The 25,314-nt window shown below is 42.4% G+C and overlaps 1 protein-coding gene across 3 annotated transcripts in view; it reads right to left on the reverse strand.

The window, feature by feature from the left end:
- Positions 1 to 25,314, reverse strand: part of Mtr (5-methyltetrahydrofolate-homocysteine methyltransferase) — a 96,553-nt gene that overhangs the window by 11,325 nt on the left and 59,914 nt on the right. For all 3 annotated transcript variants that reach the window (XR_004769356.1, XM_027409452.2, XM_027409453.2), the window contains 12 exons: positions 24,235 to 24,387; positions 23,321 to 23,428; positions 21,817 to 21,917; positions 15,895 to 15,962; positions 15,088 to 15,208; positions 11,139 to 11,220; positions 9,903 to 10,001; positions 8,829 to 8,904; positions 6,103 to 6,258; positions 4,608 to 4,804; positions 1,031 to 1,231; positions 102 to 294 (listed from right to left, as the gene is read on the reverse strand). Coding sequence is in view for 2 of the 3 variants with exons in the window: in XM_027409452.2 (XP_027265253.1) it covers positions 102 to 294; positions 1,031 to 1,231; positions 4,608 to 4,804; positions 6,103 to 6,258; positions 8,829 to 8,904; positions 9,903 to 10,001; positions 11,139 to 11,220; positions 15,088 to 15,208; positions 15,895 to 15,962; positions 21,817 to 21,917; positions 23,321 to 23,428; positions 24,235 to 24,387 (1,555 nt within the window). In the remaining variant the exon portion in view is untranslated. The remainder of the gene's footprint in view (positions 1 to 101; positions 295 to 1,030; positions 1,232 to 4,607; positions 4,805 to 6,102; positions 6,259 to 8,828; positions 8,905 to 9,902; positions 10,002 to 11,138; positions 11,221 to 15,087; positions 15,209 to 15,894; positions 15,963 to 21,816; positions 21,918 to 23,320; positions 23,429 to 24,234; positions 24,388 to 25,314) is intronic.

The following is a 25,314-nucleotide window of genomic DNA, read 5'->3' on the forward strand; positions in this document are numbered from 1 at the left end:
TTTCATTCTAAGTTCTTCTGTTTTACAAAAACTTCAACTACGTCATTGGTAAGTGCATGCACTCAGTGAGCAAGGACAGCAGCTCGCTGCCTCCCACACACCTGTGGCCTGCTCAATGTTGGCCAGTCTCCACATGGTGAGCTTCTCAGTATGGTCAGGCTGGCTGGGGTAACCAGGAGCTGGCCGGATGCCCTCATACCGGAGTTTTCGCAAGTCTGTGACACCCAACAGCTCACTACTACAGTAGGCCCACAGTTCTCGGCGAACTCTCTCATGGAGCTCCTCTGCAAAGGCCTGGGAACGCAGAAGAGAAAGGCACAATCAAGCAGAAGCAACCTGTGGCCTCCAGCCCTGCATCATGGTGGCACAGAACCACTTTCCCCACTGTGCCACAGTCAGGAAAAACTGCACTTTCACTGGCTGCCCTGAGACTCAACAGTGCCCTCAATTGAGTTCTGAAGTATCTTATTTAATAATCTGGGAATTCTAGGCCATTTTCCTGAGCTTTACCAGGAATGTACTGGGACCACAGAAAGAGCTGTATTCTTCATTACCTGAATTAAAGAAAGGGAATAGGACCTCCCACAGCTTGGCCTGCCTCACCCCATTATGCAGCAAAGATAACTCTACAAAAGTTGCAAACCTTAGAGAAGACTCTAAAGCAGAAATCTGATTTTAATTCTGGGGCTTACCAGTAAAATGATGTATAATAATAATCAAAGGAAGACTAATTCAGAGATTAAAATGATGTATCACAATAATCAAAGGAAAATTAATTCAGAGATAAGGTCAAGACTCCTGAGGGCAACAACCAACTAGGGAAGCACCAGAGGTTTCTCCTTACTAAAAGATGACACATGGCATTTGTGAGACACAGGACTTAAAAATATAGGTCATGTTAAAGCCAGCAGTATCTGGCTCAAGTACACAATGACACAGATTCTAAAGGCTGCTAAGTTTTCTGACACTGTCATGGGGGCTCCAACACCCTTTCTCTACCTCAACTCCCCAGTATCTGCCAATGCCTTACCTCTGCCAGCCGGTCCCCCAGTGCCTTCACCATGATGCTGCTGTAGTCATCGCCATCATCCTCGTAGGCCTTACTCAGTTCTTCAACCCCAAAGCAGGCAACAGCAAACAGACCCAAGTAGTCTCGGACACCAGAATGCAGTGGAGCAATGAAGTCTGAGAGGCAGTGGTAGGGGTCTGTACTGGAAGAGTCCTTCTCAGCCTTAAAACCCAAGCATCGGGCAAAGAAGCCATTAGCATGGCATGACACCACCATGCAGTAGAGAGCAAAATGAATGTAGCCTCGGGACACAGAATGTCTGCCTGCTTCGTTCAGCTCTACCCCAGCATTCAGAACAGTGTCTGGCACACAGTGAGTACGCAACAGATACTTGCCGAATAAACCAAGTTTGACTATGGCTTGAGTGTGTCCATACACAAAACCACAATTACTCAACATAGCCAAGTGGGGCCCAGGGTCACTGCAGCATATGAGGTGGAGCCATCATGACTTGCTTACTGTCTTTCTTGCAGGAGGGCTGTCACTGAGTTCTTTTCTCACTCGCCTATGTGCTTCTCCCTCTTGACTTTTGCCAGGTATGGCTGCCTGATCTTAGATTTCTTAACATCCAGAAAAATGAACCAAAATAAACATTTTTCTTTATAAATCTCCAGCCTTAAATATTCCATTATAGCAACAGGAAACAGACTAAGACAAATAAAATGAGACTTTTAAAAATACATGACATGATGTAGCATATATAATTAGGAACTGGTAGATTTGCTCATTTACACACTGACTAAACACTTCTGAATACTTGCAGGCAGTGTGCTAGGAGCCAGAACCTTAAACAATCAGATTACATTCTACTTCACCACAGTGTTTTCAATTCAGACAAGCATGTGTGAGGAGAGCCCGATAGAGGTATCAGCCTTCACTGTGCATCAACAGGTAAAAGTTTAACAAACTGCTGAAGTCAAGTGCATACCGGCCTGGTGTTGTCCACCATGGCTTTTTAGGACTTCTGAGAACACACTAAGACAGTCTGAATACAAAGAATCTGTCCAGGGCCTAGGAATCAGAGTTGGAAAAATACCAGTCTAGAATCTACAAAGCTTTAAGTTTTATCCCCAGTACCACACAAGCCTGGTACAGCCTTGCAGGTCTATAATTTCAGCATGCATGAGGATCAAAAACTCAAGGTCCCTTAGTGACACATCAAGTTTGAGGCCAACCAAGGACACATGAGACCCTGTCTCAAAACCAATGCCCCCCATACATGCACAAGCACACGCATGCGCGTGCATAAGCACACACACACACACACACACACACACACGCACACACGCACACACGCACACACGCACACACGCACACACGCACACACGCACACACGCACACACGCACACACGCACACACGCACACACGCACACACACAAGAAACTACTTTTCTCTGGCTCTCCCCACAACACAGGTGTCCATCTTCCACTGTTTACTCTCATCTGGTAAATGACCCTTCCCTGCTAAAGTTATCAAAGTCTTACACATATCATGGTCAATAAACAGTTAATAGCTTATAGCCAATACTTCCTAAGTACTTAGCACTTTGTTGGTCTTTATAGGGCACTAATTTAGCTCTCAGCAATCCAGTGAAGAAAGTGATCCACAAGCTCCATTTCATGAGCAAGAAATCTGAGACATAAAATTTGACCCCATGGGCTCAGCCAGATCCAGGAGCTGACACCAGTGCCCCATCAGTTCCACAAACAAATGCTCCTAGATACAAGGCACTGCTCTATACTGAACAATTAATCAAGGAGTAGCCATTCAGAATCTTCTAAGCCATTTGTTAATCATGAGAGCAAGTGCAGCCTGACCCTGGGCAAAGAATAAGCCAGTGGCTGCAGGCCTGAAGACATAAGTGTCCCAATGTTCAGGGACAGAGGTGAATGGAGGGTCAGTCCATTTTCCAGTGGTATTCTACTGCCCTTTGATTTAAAAAATGAAAAAGAAGAAACAGAGGGACACAAAGCTACTCTGCAGTAGACAGGTCACTGGTCCCACTGTGCCTTAGAAGGGCTGGCAATCAGAGTTACTCTGAACAAAAGATTCCCAGAGTAATGAGGCACTCAGCTACCATTTTTCAGTGCCCTGCAGATCGCCTCCTAATAAATGGCTCTCCACACAGGCAATACACATCCATAGTCCAGGTCCCCTTTCTAGGGACTACTAAAAGAATGAACTGAGAATCCATTGTGGTAAATGCCCTTATACAGCATGTCCAGACTTCCCCGACACAACAGGAATCATAGTATTTAGTTCATTCTGGTAGGGAAAAGACAGCAGAGGAAAACCAAGGACTGGAGGATGAAAGAATGAGCCCAGCAGAGGTGTCTGGCCTTAGCTACCAGTCAAAGAAAAGCTCGTGATTCCCTAGCAAGAAAGGGGCGGAGCTCAGCACTGGAACTCCCTGCCCTGGGTCCTACAGTGTCTGAGCCTGCACACACAGAGTAAAGCTGAAATAGTTCTCACATAACTCCTTATGGTACTAAGACCCAAATTTAAGACTCCTATCCATTGTTACTAGTAAAACCCTGTCATTATGAGTTGTATCATGATAAAAGGTAACACCACCAATTTTAAACTACTAAAAATGTTAGTAAAACTAAAAAGAAACTTACTGCTAATTATTGAATTCTAGCTACAATTCTTTTTTGTTTGTTTGTTTTTTGTTTTGTTTTTTTGTTTTGTTTTGTTTTTTTGAGACAGGGTTTTTCTGTGTAGCTTTGGAGCCTATCCTGGCACTCGCTCTGGAGACCAGAAATCCGCCTGCCTCTGCCTCCCGAGTGCTGGGATTAAAGGCATGTGCCACCAACGCCTGGCTCTAGCTACAATTTTTGACTGAGACATTTATGACTCTAGCAGATAAAGTCTTTGCATGGTGCTCCCATTTTTAAAGGTGAGGCAAAAACCAAGGACAGACAGTGTACACTGAGAACTGTTAGAAGGAGAATACAGCCTGGGTGCACTCAAGGGGGTTTGCTTCTCCAGAGGCACACAAAACTCAGGGTCAGCTTACTCTGCCCATTTTCTTCCCTCTGTGAAGTGAGACATAAGCTGCCTGACAACAGCACCATGAAGCAGTTACACTGTGGTTATCTTACTACGGCTTCAGCACCTGGCAGGGTGGCTATTCTGGGATATTTGTCCTCACCAGACTTCCCTTTGAGACAGTAAGCCACATAACAGTCTTTAATAGCATACTCAGATGAAAAGCAATTGTTAGGGAAAGTAAATGCCCCCTAGTTTCAAGAGATAAGGGTTCTGAAGACTGAAAACATGAGTGTATGACAACTGGGCCAGCAGCACTGTTCCCTGTCTATCTGCAGTGAACTCCTGCCCTACCTCATGGACACCCATGTTGGTGCCTTTTCTCCATCCTCACAAATGCTTAGGACTCAGGCCTACGGAGGCTGTTTGAGTTGAAGTGGTACAGATAAAAGGCTCAGATTTCTTATTTACTTCTCACGCACACTTAGTGTAGTTCCCAAGCCTGGGAGTCAGAGCAGCGCACTCACTGTCCACACACATTCCATACCTGCTGCCGCAGCCCATAGAAGGTGGCTATGGGCTCCGAAGCCTGGGGCACCACATCCTCTGCATATAAGTGGATATCATCTTGGACACTCTGTGCTGGCCAGAATCCAACCACGCCCCTGGCCTGGAGTTTCTTTTGACTTATCAGTATATTCAACATATTCTGAGCATCATCATATACCTTTCTGGCTTCTTTACCTATTAAAAAAAAAAAAAAGAATTTATTTAAAGATGCCAATAGTAACCGTTCTCTTTAAAACACTGCTGCTTCTCCTTCCCCTACCCTCTTCTTCTCCATTCTCATACAGATTCTCAGGTTTGCCATGGGCACAGCCTGAAGTAGAGCACACCGCGGCTAGTGGGTCCATGAAACGAATCCCCACTAGTTCAATCTGTTTATATGCTCCCATTTAGTAGAATCCAGGGAGCTAAATCAATGGTATCCAGAACAGTCTTGTCAGAAAGAGGGCAAGACTTAGCATTCCACATCCAACGCCATTAACTTCACAGTGATACATGGGGTTGAGACAGAGTGAGCCATGATGTGTGGCCCAAATCCTCCTAAATGGCATTGGTGCTATTCAGCACCTGTGTAGTAGGCACCTGACCAAGTCTGAGACACCTTCCATTAGTTCCCATTAGCTCTCAGACAACACTGTGCTGCCCTACCTGTGTGAAGGGCAATCCATCCCTTCACAGCTGGCTGTGGTGGCACAGGGACAGTGCAGTAAGAAGGCCCTCACCCAATCCTCCTGACTACCCATCAGTAGTGGGTCAGCATACTAACATACCCAGGACCCTCCAAACTCTGACAACTATCTGGTTTCCCTGGCTCTCTCCAGTCTGAATCTCATGGATCACCAGTACTCCTCCTCCAATTCTCTAAGGGTTTGGTGAGGGTGAAGCTCCCTCCTTCCTTGAGTATTCTAGATAAAATGAGATCTTCAAGTTCCCTACATGGGCACCTATGTCCAAGACTTCTCATTCTCTTTGGTTTGACTTGTTCCTTTATTTCTGCTTCCTATCCCTAGGCCAAGCCTCAGCAATTCCCATGGAATCTTCAATAACAGTTCAAGTACCACCACCTCCAGGAAGCCCACTCTAATCTCCTTGCTGGAGCTCTAGCCCCTCTTCTTATGTGAGTGGGATCCCAGGTTGAACCCATAGCAAGAACCCAGCAACACCTAGTACTGTCAGCTGCACCAGTGAGTCAGTACTAAATCACAGTGTTATCACCTTTTTGTTTGTCTCTGCTGAGCAGAAACCAGTATGTAACTGATGTCAGTGAGTACATTAAAATATGAGTGAATAAAAGGCCAAATATACCCACATAATAAGGGCAAACAAAGAGTGAAATGTTCATCTGAAAGTTGAGTACATGAGCAATATGGAAGCAGCTATATCCTGTGCAAACTAAACACTTAGTGCACCCTCTCAAACCGCCTTTAGAGTCACAACAGCACATCCTGAATACCAGGCAGGAAGGACTTACTAACCTACTGTTTTGTCGTTAAATATCTTGGGGAAGCCTCGATTTGGATACTTGCCACGGAGCTGCCAGACATCAAAGAAAGGTTTCCAGTCAATGTAGTCTACCAGCTTTTGCAGGTTATAGTCTTCAAAGACCTGGGTCCCAATAAATGTGGGCTTCACTAGAGGAAAGAGACACAGCCATCAATGCCACACCAGCTGGGAGGACACTCACGCGGACATACACTGAGGTGTCCTTTCCTGATCCTCACGTGCAGCTTACTCCCATGCCTGCCTCCCTCCTGTCACCTGTCGGAGTTGTCTTACCAACCTTTAAATTATCATGGAGAAGGAATTTCCTCATGAAGCTGACTATCTCATGCTGGAAACTCCTCCCTCAGCCCTTTCATCCCCACCACATCTAAGAAAAAGGGAAGCCTTTAGCTCACTTCTGTGTGTATGGATGGTGGCAATGTTAAAAAAAAAGACTACTGTAGAAGGGCATGAGTAATATACTACTTATATGAAATTGCAAACATGAACCAATAGCCTTCAATGCAGATGTGTGCGTGTGCGCGCGCGCGCGCACACACACACACACACACACACACACACACACACACACACACACACACACACACACACACACACACACACACACAGTGTAAGGGCATATACAGAAACCAAGTCTCAAACTCCAAACTGTGGCTACTACTTCTACAGGGCAGGGACAAACATAGGACTACCGTTATGGATGAATATCTTTGATTTCTGAAAAAGATTTATTAAGTCATAACTTATTTCTTAGGTTAAGTAATGGAAATACACAGGCATTCAGGAATTGTTCTCTGCATCTCAAGTCTGTAGCACATTGTAACACATACTTCTGGGCACTCTATAGGCAGACTGTGCTTCTAACAATTCAGGACACCAAGGACACAATGCCACATGAATACTGGGCCAGAGGCCAAGGGGCCAGTGCTACTGCCAACTCTGAGTGCCCATGCTTCCCTGTGACTAGGGATCCAGGGACTCGCTGTTCCACTGTTAACAGCTGCTCTGAAGAACACAGGCCTCTCAGGCAGTGAGGAGAGAGCAGAGGAGCTCTTTACTGAGCAGGGATCTCTGCCTCCTGCACCACAGTGACTCTCCCCCATCTGCTCTACCATCTTCCTATCATTTGGGGCTGCCCCCGCTTTTTAACCACTGCCGTGTAGGTCTGTTTGTTGACAAAGTCTGTAGAGTCCGCTTAGGAGACACAAGAGAGACCACTGACACCACCAGACCAAAAAGGCCTCTTGCTAGGAGGAAGGCAGTAACCTGTAGCTGTGGAGCTGCAAAGGGTAGGGCTGCTCTTCATGAAGCTTTGCGCCTCAGTTCCAAGGCTGCTTCAGGCTCTACTTCCCAGGGCCTAGAGAGAAGGCTCTGCTTTCTTACTGGTTTCACCTCATACAGCTCTCTGACCTGGGCTATCCTCAGAACATTCAAAGGCCATACCGTGGGACCCCATATCCCACAGGCAGCAGGGCAGAGCTAGTGATGTCATCATATGGGGGCAAAAAAGGCAATCCAGGAAGTATCTCTATCACTAGCAGATATTATGGGCCTTCTCAGGGTCCTTTCTAACAAAATACATATTTGGATGCATGACTTTCCCTGGTGCCTCTAGACAAATTTCAGAGTAAAAGATAAACAGCGAACTACCATAGCATAGACTCTATTGTAGTGACTTCTATTTCTTCAAAGATTTTCACATTAGTATCTTATTCTACCCTTTCAACATTTCCATAAAGCAAGCCCCCTTTACACATCAGTGCCTGTTAAATGTAGAAGACAGACACTCAAGGTCATACAGGGAATCGGAGCCAGGAGCCAAGCCGGGATGAGCACCCGGGCCTCCCAGCTCCCAATTTGGCACTCTTTCTACTAAACCACACTGAACCCAGCAGGAATGAAATTAGAACTGAGCACACCTACATTTCCAATTTAATCCTCTCGACTCTGCTGAGCAAGTGTAGAACACAGATGTCATGAGCACTGAGAGCTGGTTTCAGACACTACCTTGGAAATACGATTCCTTTAAGAGAACCCCCTTCACCCTGTCTCAGTTTTGCATTTGTGCCTCACGTCTCTCTGAACCTGTCAAAACATCTTATGCATATTATTCCCTTGTGAATACCTATGTGAGGTAAGAAAAGTAGCAGAAATAAAATGGGAAGAAACCATGTAAGATAAATTCAAAGGGAAGCATCCAGAGACAGAACAAGAGAGCGAAAAGGATCCAGCTTTGCCACAGTTTTTTAAGACCCGTGAATGTAGTCATTATATTTCAGACATTTCAAGTGAGTTCTTTGGCCTGCATGCAACTGAGGTCAGTCGAGGAGGCTCACTCAAGCAACCACAGAGAAGCAGCAAGGCTACAGAAGACAAACCTTATGGTAGAAGCTTGACAACCATTCAAGTTACTGGCTGAAATTTGAGTTTCTTCAATTAAAATGGAGACAATAAACATGCTTGTTACAGAGTCATCCGAAGGACTCAAATCAGCCATGGTGATTCCATCTCACAAAAGTTTGTGGCACTCAACAGGTCTTCCTATCTACCTTCTTTTCAATACAACTGAGAATTCCTACAATTACTACACACAACTGAGAATTCCTCACTTGTAGGTTTATTTGTAGCAGAGTAATGGCAAACAGTCCTAGACATTGTCAGTTATCACACTTAACTGTCCCCAGCAACAGCCACAGACCTGGGTGAGGTTCAGACAGCCAATCAATGTGGAAACCATTTTTTCTGGCTTGACTTAGGGGTAAGTATTTTCTCTCCTGTTGAAGAAAATGGCAATTTAGTTTAAACTTCTTAGCTTTTCTATCTCTACAATGAAAACATAACTAAGAAAGTTTTGCAAACAAAACAAACAAATGAACAAAACCAAATGCTTTTAAAGGATAATTCTTATTCTTTCCCAACCAATATGGCTTCACACTGCCACCAGAATAGGAGAGAGTAGACTGACCCTGCAGCCCTGACCAATTCTTTCATTCAGGACACATGGACTTGGAGTTAACTGCCCTTCCAAAGCTACCCTGAGGCCCAGAGCAGGGTAGACCCAAGGAATTGTAGCTGTAGGCAAACAGGAGACTAGAAAGAAGCCATCAGCAGCACCTACCGCTCTCGAGCACCTCAGAAACACATCACTTGTTCATTCTCTCATTCACATTCCTAGCAACTCTCTTCATGTCCCAAAGATGGAAGGCAGACAAGCCTGGGAACTATCCTAGAAGGGGACTGTTCCCGGCACATGATTCTGAATAGCAGACAAGGTTGAGCCAATAACCAGGAAAGGCTTGAGAACGACTGGTTAATGACTCCATTTTCTTCCATTTTACCCTCAAGAGTAAGTCTGAGAATACCATTTTAGAATGGTTTAACTCATATTTTGGGGATGTCTATGAGCTCACATTTTACCTGTGCTCACAGGCCTGGTGTCTGGCACATAGCCTAATATCTATCGAGGATCCAGAATGTTGGGCTCAATACAGTTTAAAAAAAAAATCCCAAGTGTTTTGAAACATAGTCCTGCTATGTAGCCCAGGCTGGCTTCAAACAAGTGATCCTCTTCCCCCATCTAAGTGCTGGGATTATAGGCATGCAGGTCCATGCCCTACTTATGACTCATTATAACATTGAAAAAAAAAAAAATCAGGAATTTAGATACCAAAAAAACTCAAGTTTGTGCTAGGAAATACACTTCTCTCAAAGGACTCCTCAAAACAGTCAATAAAGCTCATGAAAAATGGATCACTCAGTTTTTATCACTTACCTTGAGAGACTCATAGTGGTCCTGTCTAATATCTTCATATTCTTCTAGTATTTCTTCAATGTAGTCATCTTTCAGATTTTCATCTAACAGCTGAGAACACTGAAACGCAAGATAAAGTTCACCTACCATAGGCAGCAAAGGAAGATAACGTCCACTGAGGCCAGTGACCTGGCTCAGCAGGTGAAGATGCTTGCTGCCAGTCTGACAACCTAACTGTAATCCCTAGGACCTATGCATGGTAGAAGAAGAGAACCAAGTCCCTCAAGTTGTCTCTGACCTCCATACACACACGTAGCCCCATCATCCCACCACCTCCACCCCGCGATAACACCTCATGATACACTCAACTCAGTGTAATAGTGATCACTGTATAAATTCCACATAAATAAACAGATCTGAAAAGTTTCCTTTCAGAAGACGACACAGAAACAGTGGTCACCATCATCCAGTGCATGGTGTTGGTAGAGTCTCCCAGATCACCAGGCCCTTCAGTAGATGTCTTCCCCTACAAAAATCCCTCGAGTAGTCAAACTATGCTTTCATTGAAATCTCTAAATGGGATTAAGGACAGAAGAGGCCGCTTAGCTCTTTTCTATTTTACACTGAGTTTCTAGACAAGAAACTTGGAAGCTGAAGGACCATATGGTCTCTCAGATGTTCTCCAGATGTAGCCTATTAGTCAGCCAACACATGAGAATGACGATCAGGATTTAGTACAAGAGAAGGGCAGCGAAGAATACCTGGGCATGGTTTTTTGTTATGTTCACTGAGGAACTATATATTACTATGGGCTTTAAATATCTGGGGACTGCCTTCTGGTTGAGTCTGCCAGCCCTATCAAGTGTCTTACATCTGAAACAAGGTCATTTTAAAATTCCTACATTTCATTTAATTCTAGGACTGGTCAAAGAAATTTACTCATATTTGTAAGTTAGAGGCATCTGTCAATCTGGTCAGATGTCCAAGTGCAAGGCATCTTGGTGCCATCCTTCAGCCATTGCTCAGTTCTGTCAGCATCCCTGAAACCGGAAGACATGCTAACAGGGCTTACTTCCAGCAAGACAAGCACTGCAGTGGCACACCATGAACTTTCACACGTCATTTCAACTGCTCCTTCACATTTCTTCAGTAGAACTTGCCAAGACAAAATAGATCTTGGGTGATACCTTAGCTCTTAATGCTTTCTTTGTTCCCTCTTCACAACACATTTAAAATAAAAGGAAGAGCCACACTCACCACCACCACACTCTTGGATGCATCCAGGACATGGATTACAGGGGCACTGTATCGTGGTGCTATTTTAACTGCTGTGTGGGTTCTGAAAATAAGGGTCAGGAAGAAAAGCATATCCATCAGTGCTGACAGCTCTTTGCTCAAACAACTTGTGTTCAGAACCATTAGAAATATTATGCTTCTACAGTTATTTTCAAGAGAAAGACTTCAAGATACTTACTTACAAATATTGAACTTCAAATTTCCTTTATAAAGCAAGAATGACTTTTCACCATCCCGAGATGGGAAAACAAGGTGAAATGTCATGAACTGATAGGCCTAGGTTCCCAGGGAGCTGACCAAATGAGTAAGGTTTGTTCTTAGTTATCTGCCAACAAGGAATGAGTTCCAGCCCAGGTGCTCATCACAGCCTGCTTAAGCCAAGGGAAGAACCAGTCCCTGGCAGTCACACCCTACTGTCAGCAAGGTCAACTTCCTCCCTCCAAATGAGCTGGGAGAAGAGCCAGCACCCGGGGAAGCAGGAAGCAGGCAGAAGACCTAGGGCACAGATCTGTTGCTTCCTCTTTGAGAAAGACATCTGTACCACTGGCCTCATCCCACTTTCTCCTTGTAAAAAGAAACCCCAGACCTGAAATGGAACAAAAAAACAGAAAGAGGCAGGGATATATCTGAACAGTATACTCTTACTACAATGCAGAAAGGCCTAGGCTCAATCAATCCCTAATATCACGAAAGTAAATCAATTAGTTAAAACAAATCATAGAAGTAACAAAATATTACATACTAAGATTTGCTCTGCCCCAGGTTTCTATTGCCAAATTTTAGCATGCAGTATCAGGAACAACCTTAATTCTTAAATATCACATTTAACATGTTAAATATATTGTTCTGATTGCTAGGTGCTTATAGCAATGGTGTAGGCTATGTATCAATAATTTAAGAAATATACAAAATTAAGTGAGATCTGGAAACAAATACAGCCTCCCTTTAAGTGGTTAAAGTGGAACCTGAAGATGGAGAAAAGTGGCTCACAGGATGGCTTACAGAAGTTCCCACCATGTATTTCCTGTCCTTTCCTCCTTCCCAATCAGCTATTTTCATATTCTTTCCCTTAGTCAAAGGGTATTATAATCTTTTATTTCCTCTCATAGCCTAGTCTAGAATTATTTTAACAGGGCTGGTGAGATGACTCAGGCAGTACATGTGCTCACTGCACAAACCTGATCACCTAAATGCCTGGGGCCCACATAAAGGTAGATGAAGAGTGCCAGTGAGATGTCAGTGAGTAAAAGGCACCCTCTGCCAAGCATGGTAACATAAACTCAATCCTTTGGACCCAAGTTGTCCTCTCCCCGCTACATGCACACAGTAGCATATGCACACCCAAGAGAACCAACTTCACAAGCTTGTCCTCTGACCATCACACACACACACACTTTTAAAAACAAAGGAGAAAAAAATAAAGATGGAGAAATCAAGATGGAATTAGAACAGCTTCAAAAATGCATTCCATGAAATCCTACACACATCCTACCTTTTAAGCTTCCCTACTGAAAGCTCATGGTCAAAGTAAAGAGGAAGATAAAAGTTACCTTACTTCTGATCAATTAAATATACATACACACTCAGAAAATTATCTCTACCTTATAGAAATTTGACTTTCCATTAAATTTTTTTAAAAAAGGAAATTACAAAACTACTCTGTAGTTGTCTTGACTGGTTTTGTGTCAACTTGACACAAGCTAGAGTTGTCAGAGAAGAAGGAGCATCAGATGAGGAAATGTGAGGAATACTCTTTATACTATGTGAATATATATCACTGTGATTGGTTTAATAAAGAATTTGACTGGCCAATAGCTGGACAGGATAAGATTGGCAGGAAAACCAGACTACAGACACTGGGATGAAGAAGGGAAGAGTCAGAAGAGTCACCATTGAGACATGGAGAGGAAACAGGAGGTGAAAGATAAAAGAGCAGTAACATCACGTGGCAGAATGCAGACTGATAGAATAAATGGGTTAAATTTGTAAAAGTTAGCTAGTAACAAGCCCGAGCTATTGGCCAAGCATTTATAATTAATATTAAGCCTCTTTGTGATTATTTGGGAGAGGCTTCTGGGACACCAAAAAACTCCACCAAAAGAAATGCCTCCAAGAGATCCAGCTGTAAGACATTTTCCTAATTAGTGACTGATGGGGGAGGGTCCAGCCCATTGTGGAGGGTGGGTGAGGCCATCCCTGGGTTGGTGGTCCCGGGATCTGTAAGAAAGCAGGCAGAGCAAGCCATGATGAGCAAGCCTGTAAGCAGCACCTGTTTATGGCTTCTGCACCAGCTCTGGACTCTAGGATCCTGTCCTGTTTGAGTTCCTGTGTTAACCTCCTTTGGTGAAGAGCTGCAATGTGGATTCCTGCCCCAGCTTGCTTTTGGGTCATGGTGTTTCATCACAGCAATAGAAACCCTAACTGAAACAGTGTAATTGGCTACACATTGACTTTCAGAATGTATACCCTATGAATTTCTGCCTATAACAAGGACAGATTTCCATGAAGTTCCCACATGTGATACCACATCAGCCACACTGCAGATAAAATAACAGTTGGTTTTCTCTTTTATAAATACAGGTTTAGCCTGGGCGGTGATGGCACATGTGTTTAATCCCAGCACTTGGGAGGCAGAGGCAGGCGGATCTCTGTGAGTTCAAGGCCAACCTGGTCTACAGAGTGAGTTCCAGGATAGCCTCCAAAGCCACAGAGAAACCCTGTCTCGAAACCCCTCCCCACCAAAAATAAAAAATAAAATAAAATAGAAAATAAAATAAAATAAAATAATACAGGTTTAAAAGGGACACTCCAAGTATATTCCCACCCATCTCTGACCCTAACCTTCAGCCTTCCTAAAGACTAAATGGTCTTGTACCCAAATATCTGGGAACACAAGTCTGGTTCATGCTGCTACTGGAAAAGTCACAGCTTATCACCCTCAGAAATCTGTCTCATAAAATCATACAAGTCCAGAACTGTCATCTGGCAAAGGGAAGAATTAGGCACTGGTGTACCCTCAGTCATCCGAGGAGAAGCAACCAGGGGTCTGAGGACAGTTTTTTGGTTTGTCTGGTGGCTCTTGCCTGAGTCTCCAGCCTACACATTCCAGACCTTCCAGCTACAATCACATGAGCCAATTCCTTAAAAGAAACTTTTCACTCCCTGAGGAGCTCCAGAATATCTATGACACTGTTATTTCACTTTTGCACTAGAAAAAAGAAAGAAAACCTGCACACTGTGGGACCAAATCCAATGCTCCAGCTTGATACTATCCCCTGCCAACCATCAAGTCTTCAATGTAAGAAATGCTGCAAAAGCCCAGTATCTCTTGCCATGACCAGGATCCCAGGAAGAACTTGGACCAAACACTCCCCATGTGACTCAATGTGAACATTCTCCTCTTTAAGTCTTTTATACTGAAGTTTTCCCCAAAGTCATTCCCTCAGAAACAACACCTTCAACTGACTTCCTAGTTCATTTTCATTAATGTGTCTCTATTACAAGGTTAGAGTGTCTTCAAGGGAATTTATAATTACTTAGCAAGATTCCTGCTGGAACAGAATGGGTAGAAGATCAAGCAATATCTTTCTAGAAAAACAAAACAAAACAAAAAACCCTCCACAGTCTAATTTCAGTATAATTTCAAGAGGGTTAAGAGTACATTATAATTCTTACTGCCTGAAAGACCAGAGGATTAAGGAAAAGATAACTATAAGCCAAAACAGGGCAATCACAAAAGGAATTTCCAAAATCGGGCTCTAGAAGCCTTCTAACACTTCCCAGTGAGAGAATGGAAAGCTATACAACAAAGAGACAACATGCTAAGCAAAAGCAGAGAACACAGCATGGTCACAAACACTGCCATCTAAGAGAATTTAAAGTGAGTATAGAGCTCATCACACCGACTTACCTTGACGTGGTTGCTCCTCCTATCAACAACGGAATCTTTATAGCCAACCTCTCCATTTCCTTGGCAACAAAAATCATTTCATCCAGGGATGGAGTGATGAGTCCTGACAAGCCAATTATGTCTATTGAAAAAAAAGAAAAAAGAAAAAGAAAAAGAAAAAAAACAGTGAGAATGAAAAAGAAAGAAGACCACTTTTAAAAAATTTTGTACTGTGGGGAAGGGCCTAGGCCTGGCCCAGGATGATGTGGTAGACTTTGGGGAGTCCCTTTTGAGGACCTTACCCTGCCTGGGGAGTGGAGGGGGGATGGCTAGGGGCAGGTGGGATGTTGGGGGGGGGGGGGATTGACATGTGAAACAAGCTTGTTCCTAATTTGAATTAATAAAAGAATAAAAAAAAATGTACTGAAGATCAGAAAATCTAACATACCAATTTCTAATTCTGGGAATTTAGTATTTGCTTTGGGTAATAAAAAGTGTAACAAATTTGTAACAAAATATTTGCAACAGATTTGGGAAGCCACATAAGAGAAATTATCTCTAGTTCATGGTAATCTCAGACTTGACCATAAAAACAACTATACAAGAAAAAAAAAAAAAATCCAACCCAATTGTTTTCCTCTAAGAAGTCAGCCCACTCCACCTCTAGAACACAGGAGGCCCATGGACACTCACACACCTCTTTCAAGCCCTGACAGCCATTAGTGGAGACCGCTGCCTCAGACCCCACAAGGGCTGGGCTTTCCAGACTCCAACAGACTCAAGGAGTATAATGCTGGACGCTACACCCAGCAGACTATGGCACAGTACCTGCTTTGTGGTCCAGAGCTGCTTGAAGTATCTTATCACACGGAGTCATGACTCCTAAATCAATAACTCTAAGGCAGGAAATGAGATGTCAGAAAATTAACAAAAACTCAGAAGAGACAAAGCTGAAATGAACATTTTAATTTTAGTCACTAAATGCTGCTGTAATATAAACTGGAACCATAGTCATTCGTGTTAGTATTTTTTTCCCTTTGTTTTGTTGTTTTTGTTTTTTGTTTTGTTTTTTGTTTGTTTGTTTTTTTCTGGAGCAGGGGACTGAACCAGGGCCTAAGCACTCTACCACTGAACTAAATCCCTAACCCCCACATTAGAGCTGAAATATGCCCCTAAGGCCAGTATTTTAAAGGCTTGGCTCCCAGCTTGGCCTTTGTATTTATTTTTACTCTTGTGTTGTTGAAGCAGGATCCCTGTGCTTCCCTTGCTTTTTCACATCCCAGGTATTGAGGCTTTTACATGACACTTCTCACCATGCTATGCTATGCTGCCACAGGACCAAAAACAACAGGGCCAACAAGGGGCTGCAATCTCTGAAATTATAAACTGAAACAAACCTTTCCTCTAAGTTACCACAGGTATCTCCTATAGTGACCGGCAGCTGACTGGCACACTGCATTCTCTTACCCATTCATCTACTGACAGATACCTGGGTTGTTTCCACTACATTGTGATTGTTGACTGGCAATCTAAACCCTCCCCTCAACTCTGTGTCACAAGTACCATTAGATTCCCATGAGCTGTGTCACACCCTGTGTCACACCCATTTTAATGAAAAAGGAATCATTTAAGATAAGGTCCCATCACTCAATTAATTGGCATCGGAGTTGGGGTATGAATAAAAAACTAGGACAAAACCTATTATCTCATCTGTTTGGGCCAAAAAAAAAAGGTGCTGGTGGGAGCCAGAGAAAGGAAGAGCAGGAAGAAGTTAGTACCTGCACATGCAGAGACTGCACACAGGTAAGGAAAGGAAGAGAGAGTGACTCAGAGACAGTCACCAAGACAGGTCATAGGCACACAAATTGGAGGGCAAGCACCGAGACAGAACAGGGAGCAGGGTCTGGGGAAATGGTTCAGCAGTTAAAAAGCCCTCGCTGCTCTTGCAGGAGGCTCACAGTCCAAATCCTAGCACCCATATTAGGTGACTCACACCCCTTGTAATTCCAGCTCATGGAGATCTAATGCCCTCTTCTGGTCTCCAAGGTCACGCAAACACATATACCTAAGTTTAAAAATAACTATTAAAAACAAAGGGATGGAGGCAAAATAATGCCAAAGAATTTCAAAGAAGTATACAACCTGGAACTGGTAGAAACTAGGAAGGCTCTGGAGACCTTCTACCTATTATACTTCCATGTTGAGAAGTTCCACTGTGTATTTTTTTTTCACTTGACCTTAGCAAATCTGTTACATGATTTAAAAATTAGAGCATGTATTTTAATTTATTGTCAGAAATTTTTTAAACCAAAAGAAAACTGACAGGTGTGTATAGTAGTACATCCCAGAACTCAGAAGGGTGAGGCAAGAGGATTGCTATGAACTGGAAGCCAGCCTGGGCTATAGCAAGTTCCAGGATAGCCTGGGCTATACTGTGAAACTCTGGTCTTAAAACAAACAAATGCTTAAAGTTCTTTCTTTTTTAGTTCACTTAAGAACATCTCTAGAACATAATATCAAAAGTCAGTAGTGAGTGCTGAACACAGGGGTGGGAAGTAAGACTTGCTTATCACTTTTATTGCAAACCCTCTTATACTAATGGATTGGTATCTTGTCCCTATATTTTTTTACAAGAGGTTTGTTTTCAACCTGAAATTGTCTCACTTTCTGTTGAGGGTTCCATAGTGTTGGTTAATTAAAAAAACAAAAACAAAAACAAAACAATCACTGGGCTCTGTTAGTACTGGCCAATGGCAGACAGATGCTGGTGCTGGTGACCAATAACCCCTAGGTTACTGTTGTTTTTTAACATAGTAAAGAAAAATCTAGTAACTAAAGATCTTTTGCTTAAGATGACTAAGTATACATTGCTGAATATAAAATTAGGAAAAAGAGCAAACAGCTTTTAAATTAAGACAAAAATGTATGCACCACCAAGCTGATTCTTTACAACACCATATGGTTTTGACATTTTCTAGCCTTTAATGGCTAAACTGTCACTCCAGCCCTGTATTAAGTTTTTAAATCTGATTAAAATCATCAGAATAATGGCAATTATCTTGCTCTCACAGTTCTCTCCCATTTAATCTTGCTACTTTAGGGTATGTCTTACTTGCATGAGGAAAATCCAGGTGACTATGGTGGTTGAACAGAGACAGGAAAAGAAAAGGTTGTAGGGCAAAGGACAGAAACTATACATCACACACACCCAAAGAAGCAGAAGGCTTCTCAGACCCAGGGTCAAGAGCCACCATCAGACAATGGAACATACACTGTTTTCAACTGAGCCCAACTGGAAACTGGCCTGTATTTCTCAGAGATTGTGATTTCATCGGCACAAAAGGATCCTGTCAGCTCTGAAGTCTGAAAAAAGACCTTGTAGATCGGGGCAAGGACTATGATTCTCTGATAAGAGAAGTCACTTCAGGCGTTGAATGGAGGAGTAAGATTGGTTCCAGTCAGACAGACAGACACACACACACATACATACACACACATACACACAGAGGCATTGTTTTTAAAGCATTCTTAAAAAGCGTTTTAAGCACACACTGTACTTGGGATTCAAATTCAGAAAAAAATATAAGCTACAAAACATGAGTATCCAATAACATCTTAAATTACACAGAGTATATAAAATAGATAAAAATAGCTCTTTTCCTCTTGAGGAGAAATCTCAAAGGAAAGGGACAATTGTATAGCAAAAGAGATGGAGCTGATGGACGTTATTATGTTAAGAGAAACAATCCAGATGCAGACATAGGACCTCTCTCATGTGAAGAGAGTTAAAAATTAATTACCAGAGGCTAGACAGGGTGAGGAAGAGGAGGATAAAGGGCTGATGCCTCAGTAAGGATGCATAAGGACACAAACGCTTGCTCAAGATACATCGTATACATGTGTTTTAAAGTCATACTGCACTTCATAAATGTGTAACTTAGGAATATGTGTTCCTTGTTAATTAAAAATAGGAGAGAGGTAGAGGAGGGAAGGGAGAAGGGAGTGGGGATGGGGTACTCAACTGTACTAAACTTCAGTTCCTCTTTCGGGAACCTGATAGTGGCTGTTACTTCCTAACTGCTGCCCCTGCAATTCACACAACCTACCACTAGATGGAACCATCCAACCAGTCCAGCACCCAGCTGTGATTTTTTTTTTTTTTTTTTTTTTTTTTTTTTTTAATTATTGTTGTTGTTCCCTCTACCTGGTAAAGCAGTACTCACAGGACCTACTGCTATTGCTTCCACTCCCACCCCCACCCTAACTGTGCATCATTTGAAGTCCTCAATCTGGGACATACCTTCTGGTGGAAACACACATAAAAGGACCTAGAAGGAAGCTTTTGCTCTGATTACTTGCCTGGGCTGGCCTGGAACTCACCATGTTGATCCACCCACCCCTGTGCTTGAGAACTGGATTAAAGACATACACCTCCATGCCCAGCCCATTTCTGTTTTAAAAACCTAAAACTTTGAAAGTCCTCCCATCAAAATAAGACAAGTGAAAGGCTTCTAAATTATCAATGACCCTGTGAGGTCAAATTGAGGATCCTGAGGGAGGCTGGATGAGCATCATCTGCCCGTGACTTATAGTAGTTCTCTGTTGATATGCAGATTTTTTATACAATTAGTGTTAAATAGGAAAAGTACATAATTGTCTTTTCCATACTTGAGTATATTTAAAATCAACTATTATGCAATCAATAATCTGATCAAAACACTTCTGAATATTCTAATATTTCTCAATGGAAATTTAGCATACAAAATGAGCCAATTCAATTAAAGTTGATGCCATCAAAACAATAATGGCAAGTAAGTTACATCACAGAACAAAGGCTGACTTGTCATTTCAATGAACAATAAGTAGATGGTAGAAACTGAAGTCCTGACTTTCAAGGCTAGGAAAAAATGCTGTCTTCAAGACAAAGGCTGGAAAGAAAGGTAGAAAGACTGTCCATGCAGAAAGCTGCCCCCCACCCTCCTTAAACAGCCAGCCTTAGCCTTCCTGAATGGAATCTAATCAGTGTTCCAGACAGAAATGGGTCAAGTGTTGAGAGGCCAGAGACTGGGAAGCTCACTGTTAGCTGACAGCAGAAACGAGATCACAAGAGAGCATAATCACAGCACCAGCAGACTCCTCCACCAGAGAAAAGGCACAGTGGAAAGTAGCCCATGACTCCAAAGGACTGCTAGCTAGCCATGGACCACGACAGGCATTAGTGATTTTTCATCGAAACATATTGTGAAGTTGAGAAAATATAAATTATTAGCTTATCTGGAGATAACTTTGGTATGAATGTTTATTCATTATGGGATATCAAAAAGGGGTTTTACCTGAATATATCATTCCAAAAACTATATGGTCACTGTGATGGCTAATCTTGGTTGTCAATTTGACTACACTTCAAAGTATCTAAAACTCAAGCAGCTTGGTGTACTTGTGAGGAATTTTTCTTGGTTGGATAATTTGAAGTTGGAGATCCACCCTAAATCTAGATCATTTAAGGTCAGAAGGTTCACCCTAAATCTGAACCATACCTGCTTAGTGGCAGCCCACGTAAAAGGACATGACAGAAGGAAGCGTTTGCTTTCTGTCTGCCTGCCCCGACTCTGAGTAGTAAAACCTAAGAATTCCAAAGTGGATGAAAACTGGCACTCTCTAGGACCTCCCTGGGACTCCAGCACCAGATAGGCATGGCTGAGATATCCAGTCTCACTGACCAAATAACTATTGGATCCTCGGCCTTTCTGTCAGGAAGCAGTCAGTATTAAACTACTTGGACCACAGCCTGTAAGCCTCTCTAATAAATCAAATTCTTTACAAATATATAGGTAGATATTAGTTCATTCTATCAGTTCTGTTCCTTAGAGAACACTAGTATAATCACCGAGAAACACAGAGGATGTCAAGATTAGTAAAGGCAAAGCCTTCCTAAAAAGCCAGCTAGAACCCTGATCTAAAACCTGGCAGTTTGCTGAGTGGAAAATAATACATGCTGACCATTAGAAGCCTTGTAATGGCTGGTTTTGTGTCAACTTGACACAAGCTAGAATCATCAGTGAAAGGAACCTCAGTTGAGGAAATGCCTCCATAAGATGCAGCTGTAAGGCATTTTCTCATTTAGTGATCATTGGGGGAGGACCCAGCCCATGATGGGTGGTGCCATGCCTGGGCTGGTAACCCTGGGTTCTATAAGAAAGCAGGCTGAACAAGCCAAGTAAAGCAAGCCCAAAAGCCGCACCCCCTTCATGGCCTCTGCATCAGCTCCTGCCTCCAGGATCCTGCCCTACTTGAGTTCCTGTCTTGACTTCCTTTGGTGATGAACAGTAATATGGATATGTAAGCTGAATAAACCCTTTCCTCCCCAACTTGCGTTTTGGTCATGGTGTTTCATCACAACAGGAGAGACCCTAAGTAAAGCAAGCCTAATTCGCAACTATCAGGGACTATGTCCAATACACAGTCTCAAGAAGCCTCCTGGATGCCTAGCCCCTAGGGATTGCTTCTTATTTTCTATGCCCTTAACAAATAGTAAGAGATGCTTAATTATGAATTACAAACCTACAAAAAGAGGCGTGTTCACAGCTGTAGACAAAAACAACAACAAAACCAAAAAAAAAAAAAAAAAAAAAAAAAAAAAAAAACCACGACCTTATCCTTGGCCATACCCTAGGCCATCTCTCTCACCCAGTAAAAGATGTATGATTTACATTTTAAACATGTAGGGAATGAAGTGAGGTCTCAACTTACCTGAAATTATTGCATCCCAGCACCACACCAACTATGTTCTTGCCTATGTCATGCACATCACCTTTAACAGTGGCCAACACAATGGTGCCTTGGTAAGGGTCCTGCAAAATGAGGCAAGCAGCTGAGCATGGGGGTGGGGGGGTCACCAGGGAATACCATCTTCTTTTCAAGAGTCACACAGTTGATGGCAGAGGAATAAACACCAAAACCACCTCAAACACAGGTCAGTGACCTAAGTAACAGACTCTACTTGGAACTCTGTGCCTCACAGAAGTTCAAAAGAGGCCTGCCTCGAATGTCAGCCCAGGGATTTCAAACAAGCTCATAAGTTCTAGCATCTGAAAGAGAGTCAACAATCAAAGATACAATCCTACAGCTAGACCACATCCTTAAGCCTGAAATTGCCAGGGTATACTGCTGACAGTAGGAAAAGAGGGAGTACTGTGGATATTTAACTATGTAAAAATGTGTTAAATTTGTTTGTGCTGCAGAATATTACTTTAACTGTGTAAAGATGTGTTACATTTGTTTATGCTGCATTTGTTTAATTATGTAAAGATGTGTTGCTGTTTCACATTGCCTGCCTAAGGCACCTGATTAGCATAATAAAGAGCTGAATGGCCAAAGCTAGGCAGGAGAGTGCTAGGTGGGGCTGGCAGACAGAAGAAATATAGAAAAGAGAGGAGAGAATGAGGGAGAAAGAAAGAGGTCTTGGGTCAGTCATCTAGACGGAGTAGGACATACAGAAGGAGAGAAAGGCAAAAGATCCTGAAGCATACACACAGATGAAGGCAAACAGGTTATGTTATAAGAACTAGCAAGAAACGAGCATAAAATAAGGCCAAGCTTTCATTACGAATATTATAATTCTCCGTGTCATGATTTGGGAGCTGGCTGCTGGCACTAATAAAGCCTGCTATAAGGGAAGAGCTGGCCAACTGCAGAGTTCCCTCAAATTTTGAAAGCATCCCACTACAGGGAATGTAGAAGCATCTTCTATTTCTCTAAAACAGTTCTTTTGTACACCGATGGTACAAGAAAATGGAAAGGAAAAGGATGCAAGGCAAGCATCATCTCTCTAATTCAGCCAACTGCAAATTTAGATTAAGAATTTAAGAATTCTAGAGGCCAAAGTTGCTTGAACTACACAGGGCTCTAAAAGTAAAAAGACTAGTGGCTTACTCTGCTGGTATAGCCAGCAAGGATGAATGCTACAAGTGGTACCAAGGGTACAATCAAAAAGTATTTGGGGAAGAGCTTTCTGAAAGCAAACATGATACACACAAAACATGAACATGGCCAACAAGTTGACTCAGCAGGGAAAGGTACCTGCTGTGAAAAACTAAAGACCTGAGTTCCATGCCCTGAGCCCACCCACATGAAGGTGGAAAGAGGGCACCAAATGCATTTTCAAAAGCTTTACTGATGAAGCTCCAGCCCACAAAAACAATAGTCTTTCAGGCCAGCTCCTGAAAAGGCTCCAGGCATGAACAAAATGACTTGCCTCTTCTTCAACAGAGCCATTGAGCACTCTAGCTTCTTCTCTTTCTTTTTCCATGAAAGGGATAAGGTGTCCAACAGCCTTCTTCATGACACGGGCTGACTTTATAACCTGGAAAAAGCAGAGTCGGGCAGTATTAGCAAACTATCACATGACTGCCACTGATGACCTGTAAAGCTTCAGAACCAATTAAGAATGAATAATTCCTCCATAGAAGAGTTCTACAGTGAGCAGAATGAAGAAGAATTAGATCCCTGTGGGCAACACTAATAAATGAAGCACAGCAAGAGGAAAACCAAACACAAACCAAAGGTTGTAATTTCTGTTTCTGAACTTTTACTCAATAGGTTTTTTTTACTGCCTAAAGTCCTTCTACTGTGTTTCTGAATTCTATGCATCTTTTAAGTCCCATGTTTCAACCCATCATTCTATAAATCCCCAGTAGTGTAACTCACTTAAAATTGAGGTTTATGAAAGAAGAGGCTCATCTAGCTTTTTATATGCTTCAGAGCCTCTATCCTGGATGCTCAGCAAGGATTTGTTCAATGATAGTTTTAAGTAGTTGCTTTAATAAAATGTTCTGTTTTTACTTAAAACATATCATTAAAGTCCCACTGTTTTAGATTCTTAAAGATGGCCACTGGCTTGTCACATATCAAATGTTAGTATTAACATTACATTTATCTTGGGTTGAGGTGGCATAGAAATACAGAACATGCATATTACTAAGAATGTCTGCAAACTTTCTAACCGCTACACACTCTAAAGATGGACTGGCAAGAGATGATTTCTAAATACACCCAGAGAAGGAGTGATCAGATAAGTCAAGCTTTGCCTATACTGCAAAGTCAGGAAATACTCAAACTCACTATTTACTGAAAAACAGAGATTTGTTAAAATTTCTCTGTTTTGCCAACCTGAGGTAGAAACATCTTTCCAGCTCCGAAAAGATCACCAACCACTTTCATGCCATTCATTAGAGGCCCTTCAATTATATTCAGAGGTCGAGGGTATTTTTCCTGGTTTAACCTGGCTTCTTCAGTATCTTCAACAACATACTTTTCAATGCCCTTAAAAGAAAAAAAAGAAAGAAAAACAAGGGGTAAGGGAACAAACAAATGAGCCAGAGAGATGCTTAACAGCAGGAATCCCAGAATCAGTCTGATGGAGTCTGAGTCCGGGTTCTCATCACTAACTCAGGTAGTTTATTAAGTCTTGGTTTCCTCACTTATAGAATCACGAAAGTACTAACCTTGTGCTTATTTGGACAATCACTGTGACATCATTTATTTACAGTGCCTTGCTATTAAGAGGAAATAACTTAGAAAAGTGAGGTATTAGTGAAGACTGGGAATGTAACTCAGTGGTAGAGTAGGTACTTATCATGTGTGAGGGTCTGGGTTCAAGCCCTTAACAACTGATTATATGCTAATACATAAACATCTCTATAAAATCAGTCTCTCTGTTTCATGAGGTGTGGTGATGCATGCCTTTAATCCTAGCACTTAGCAGGCACTGACTGGCAAGTGGAGTTCTGTGAATTCAAGCCTAGCTTGATCTACATGGTGAGTTCCAGGTCAGCCAGGGGCACACAGTGAGATCCTTTCTCAAATAAACATTAAACCAGTATCTTCTCTCACTATAACACTACTTGCTAAAATGGAACTTTCCTTGCCTGGCTTGCCTTTGCTGATAAGCCTCTAAAGCCGAGGATCCTCAAAGATTGTAGGATACAAATGAATAGTCCACAAACTGAAATATGTGACTTGCCTTTGCTGATAAGCCTCTAAAGCTGAGGATCCTCAAAGATTGTAGGATACAAATGAATAGTCCACAAACTGAAATATGTGACTCTCAGAAGGTCTAAGAATTAAAAGTTAAATTCTACAGCCTTTAAAAAAAAAACATTCTGGAATTTCCCAGACTTATGAATGTAGAAACTGAGGTCACTACTACTGTCCTGATGACTGACCAAAAGGAACTTGGTCTAGGAAGGG

This window comes from Cricetulus griseus, chromosome 3 (assembly GCF_003668045.3).
Source record: "Cricetulus griseus strain 17A/GY chromosome 3, alternate assembly CriGri-PICRH-1.0, whole genome shotgun sequence".
NCBI classification, from domain to species: Eukaryota; Metazoa; Chordata; class Mammalia; order Rodentia; family Cricetidae; genus Cricetulus; species Cricetulus griseus.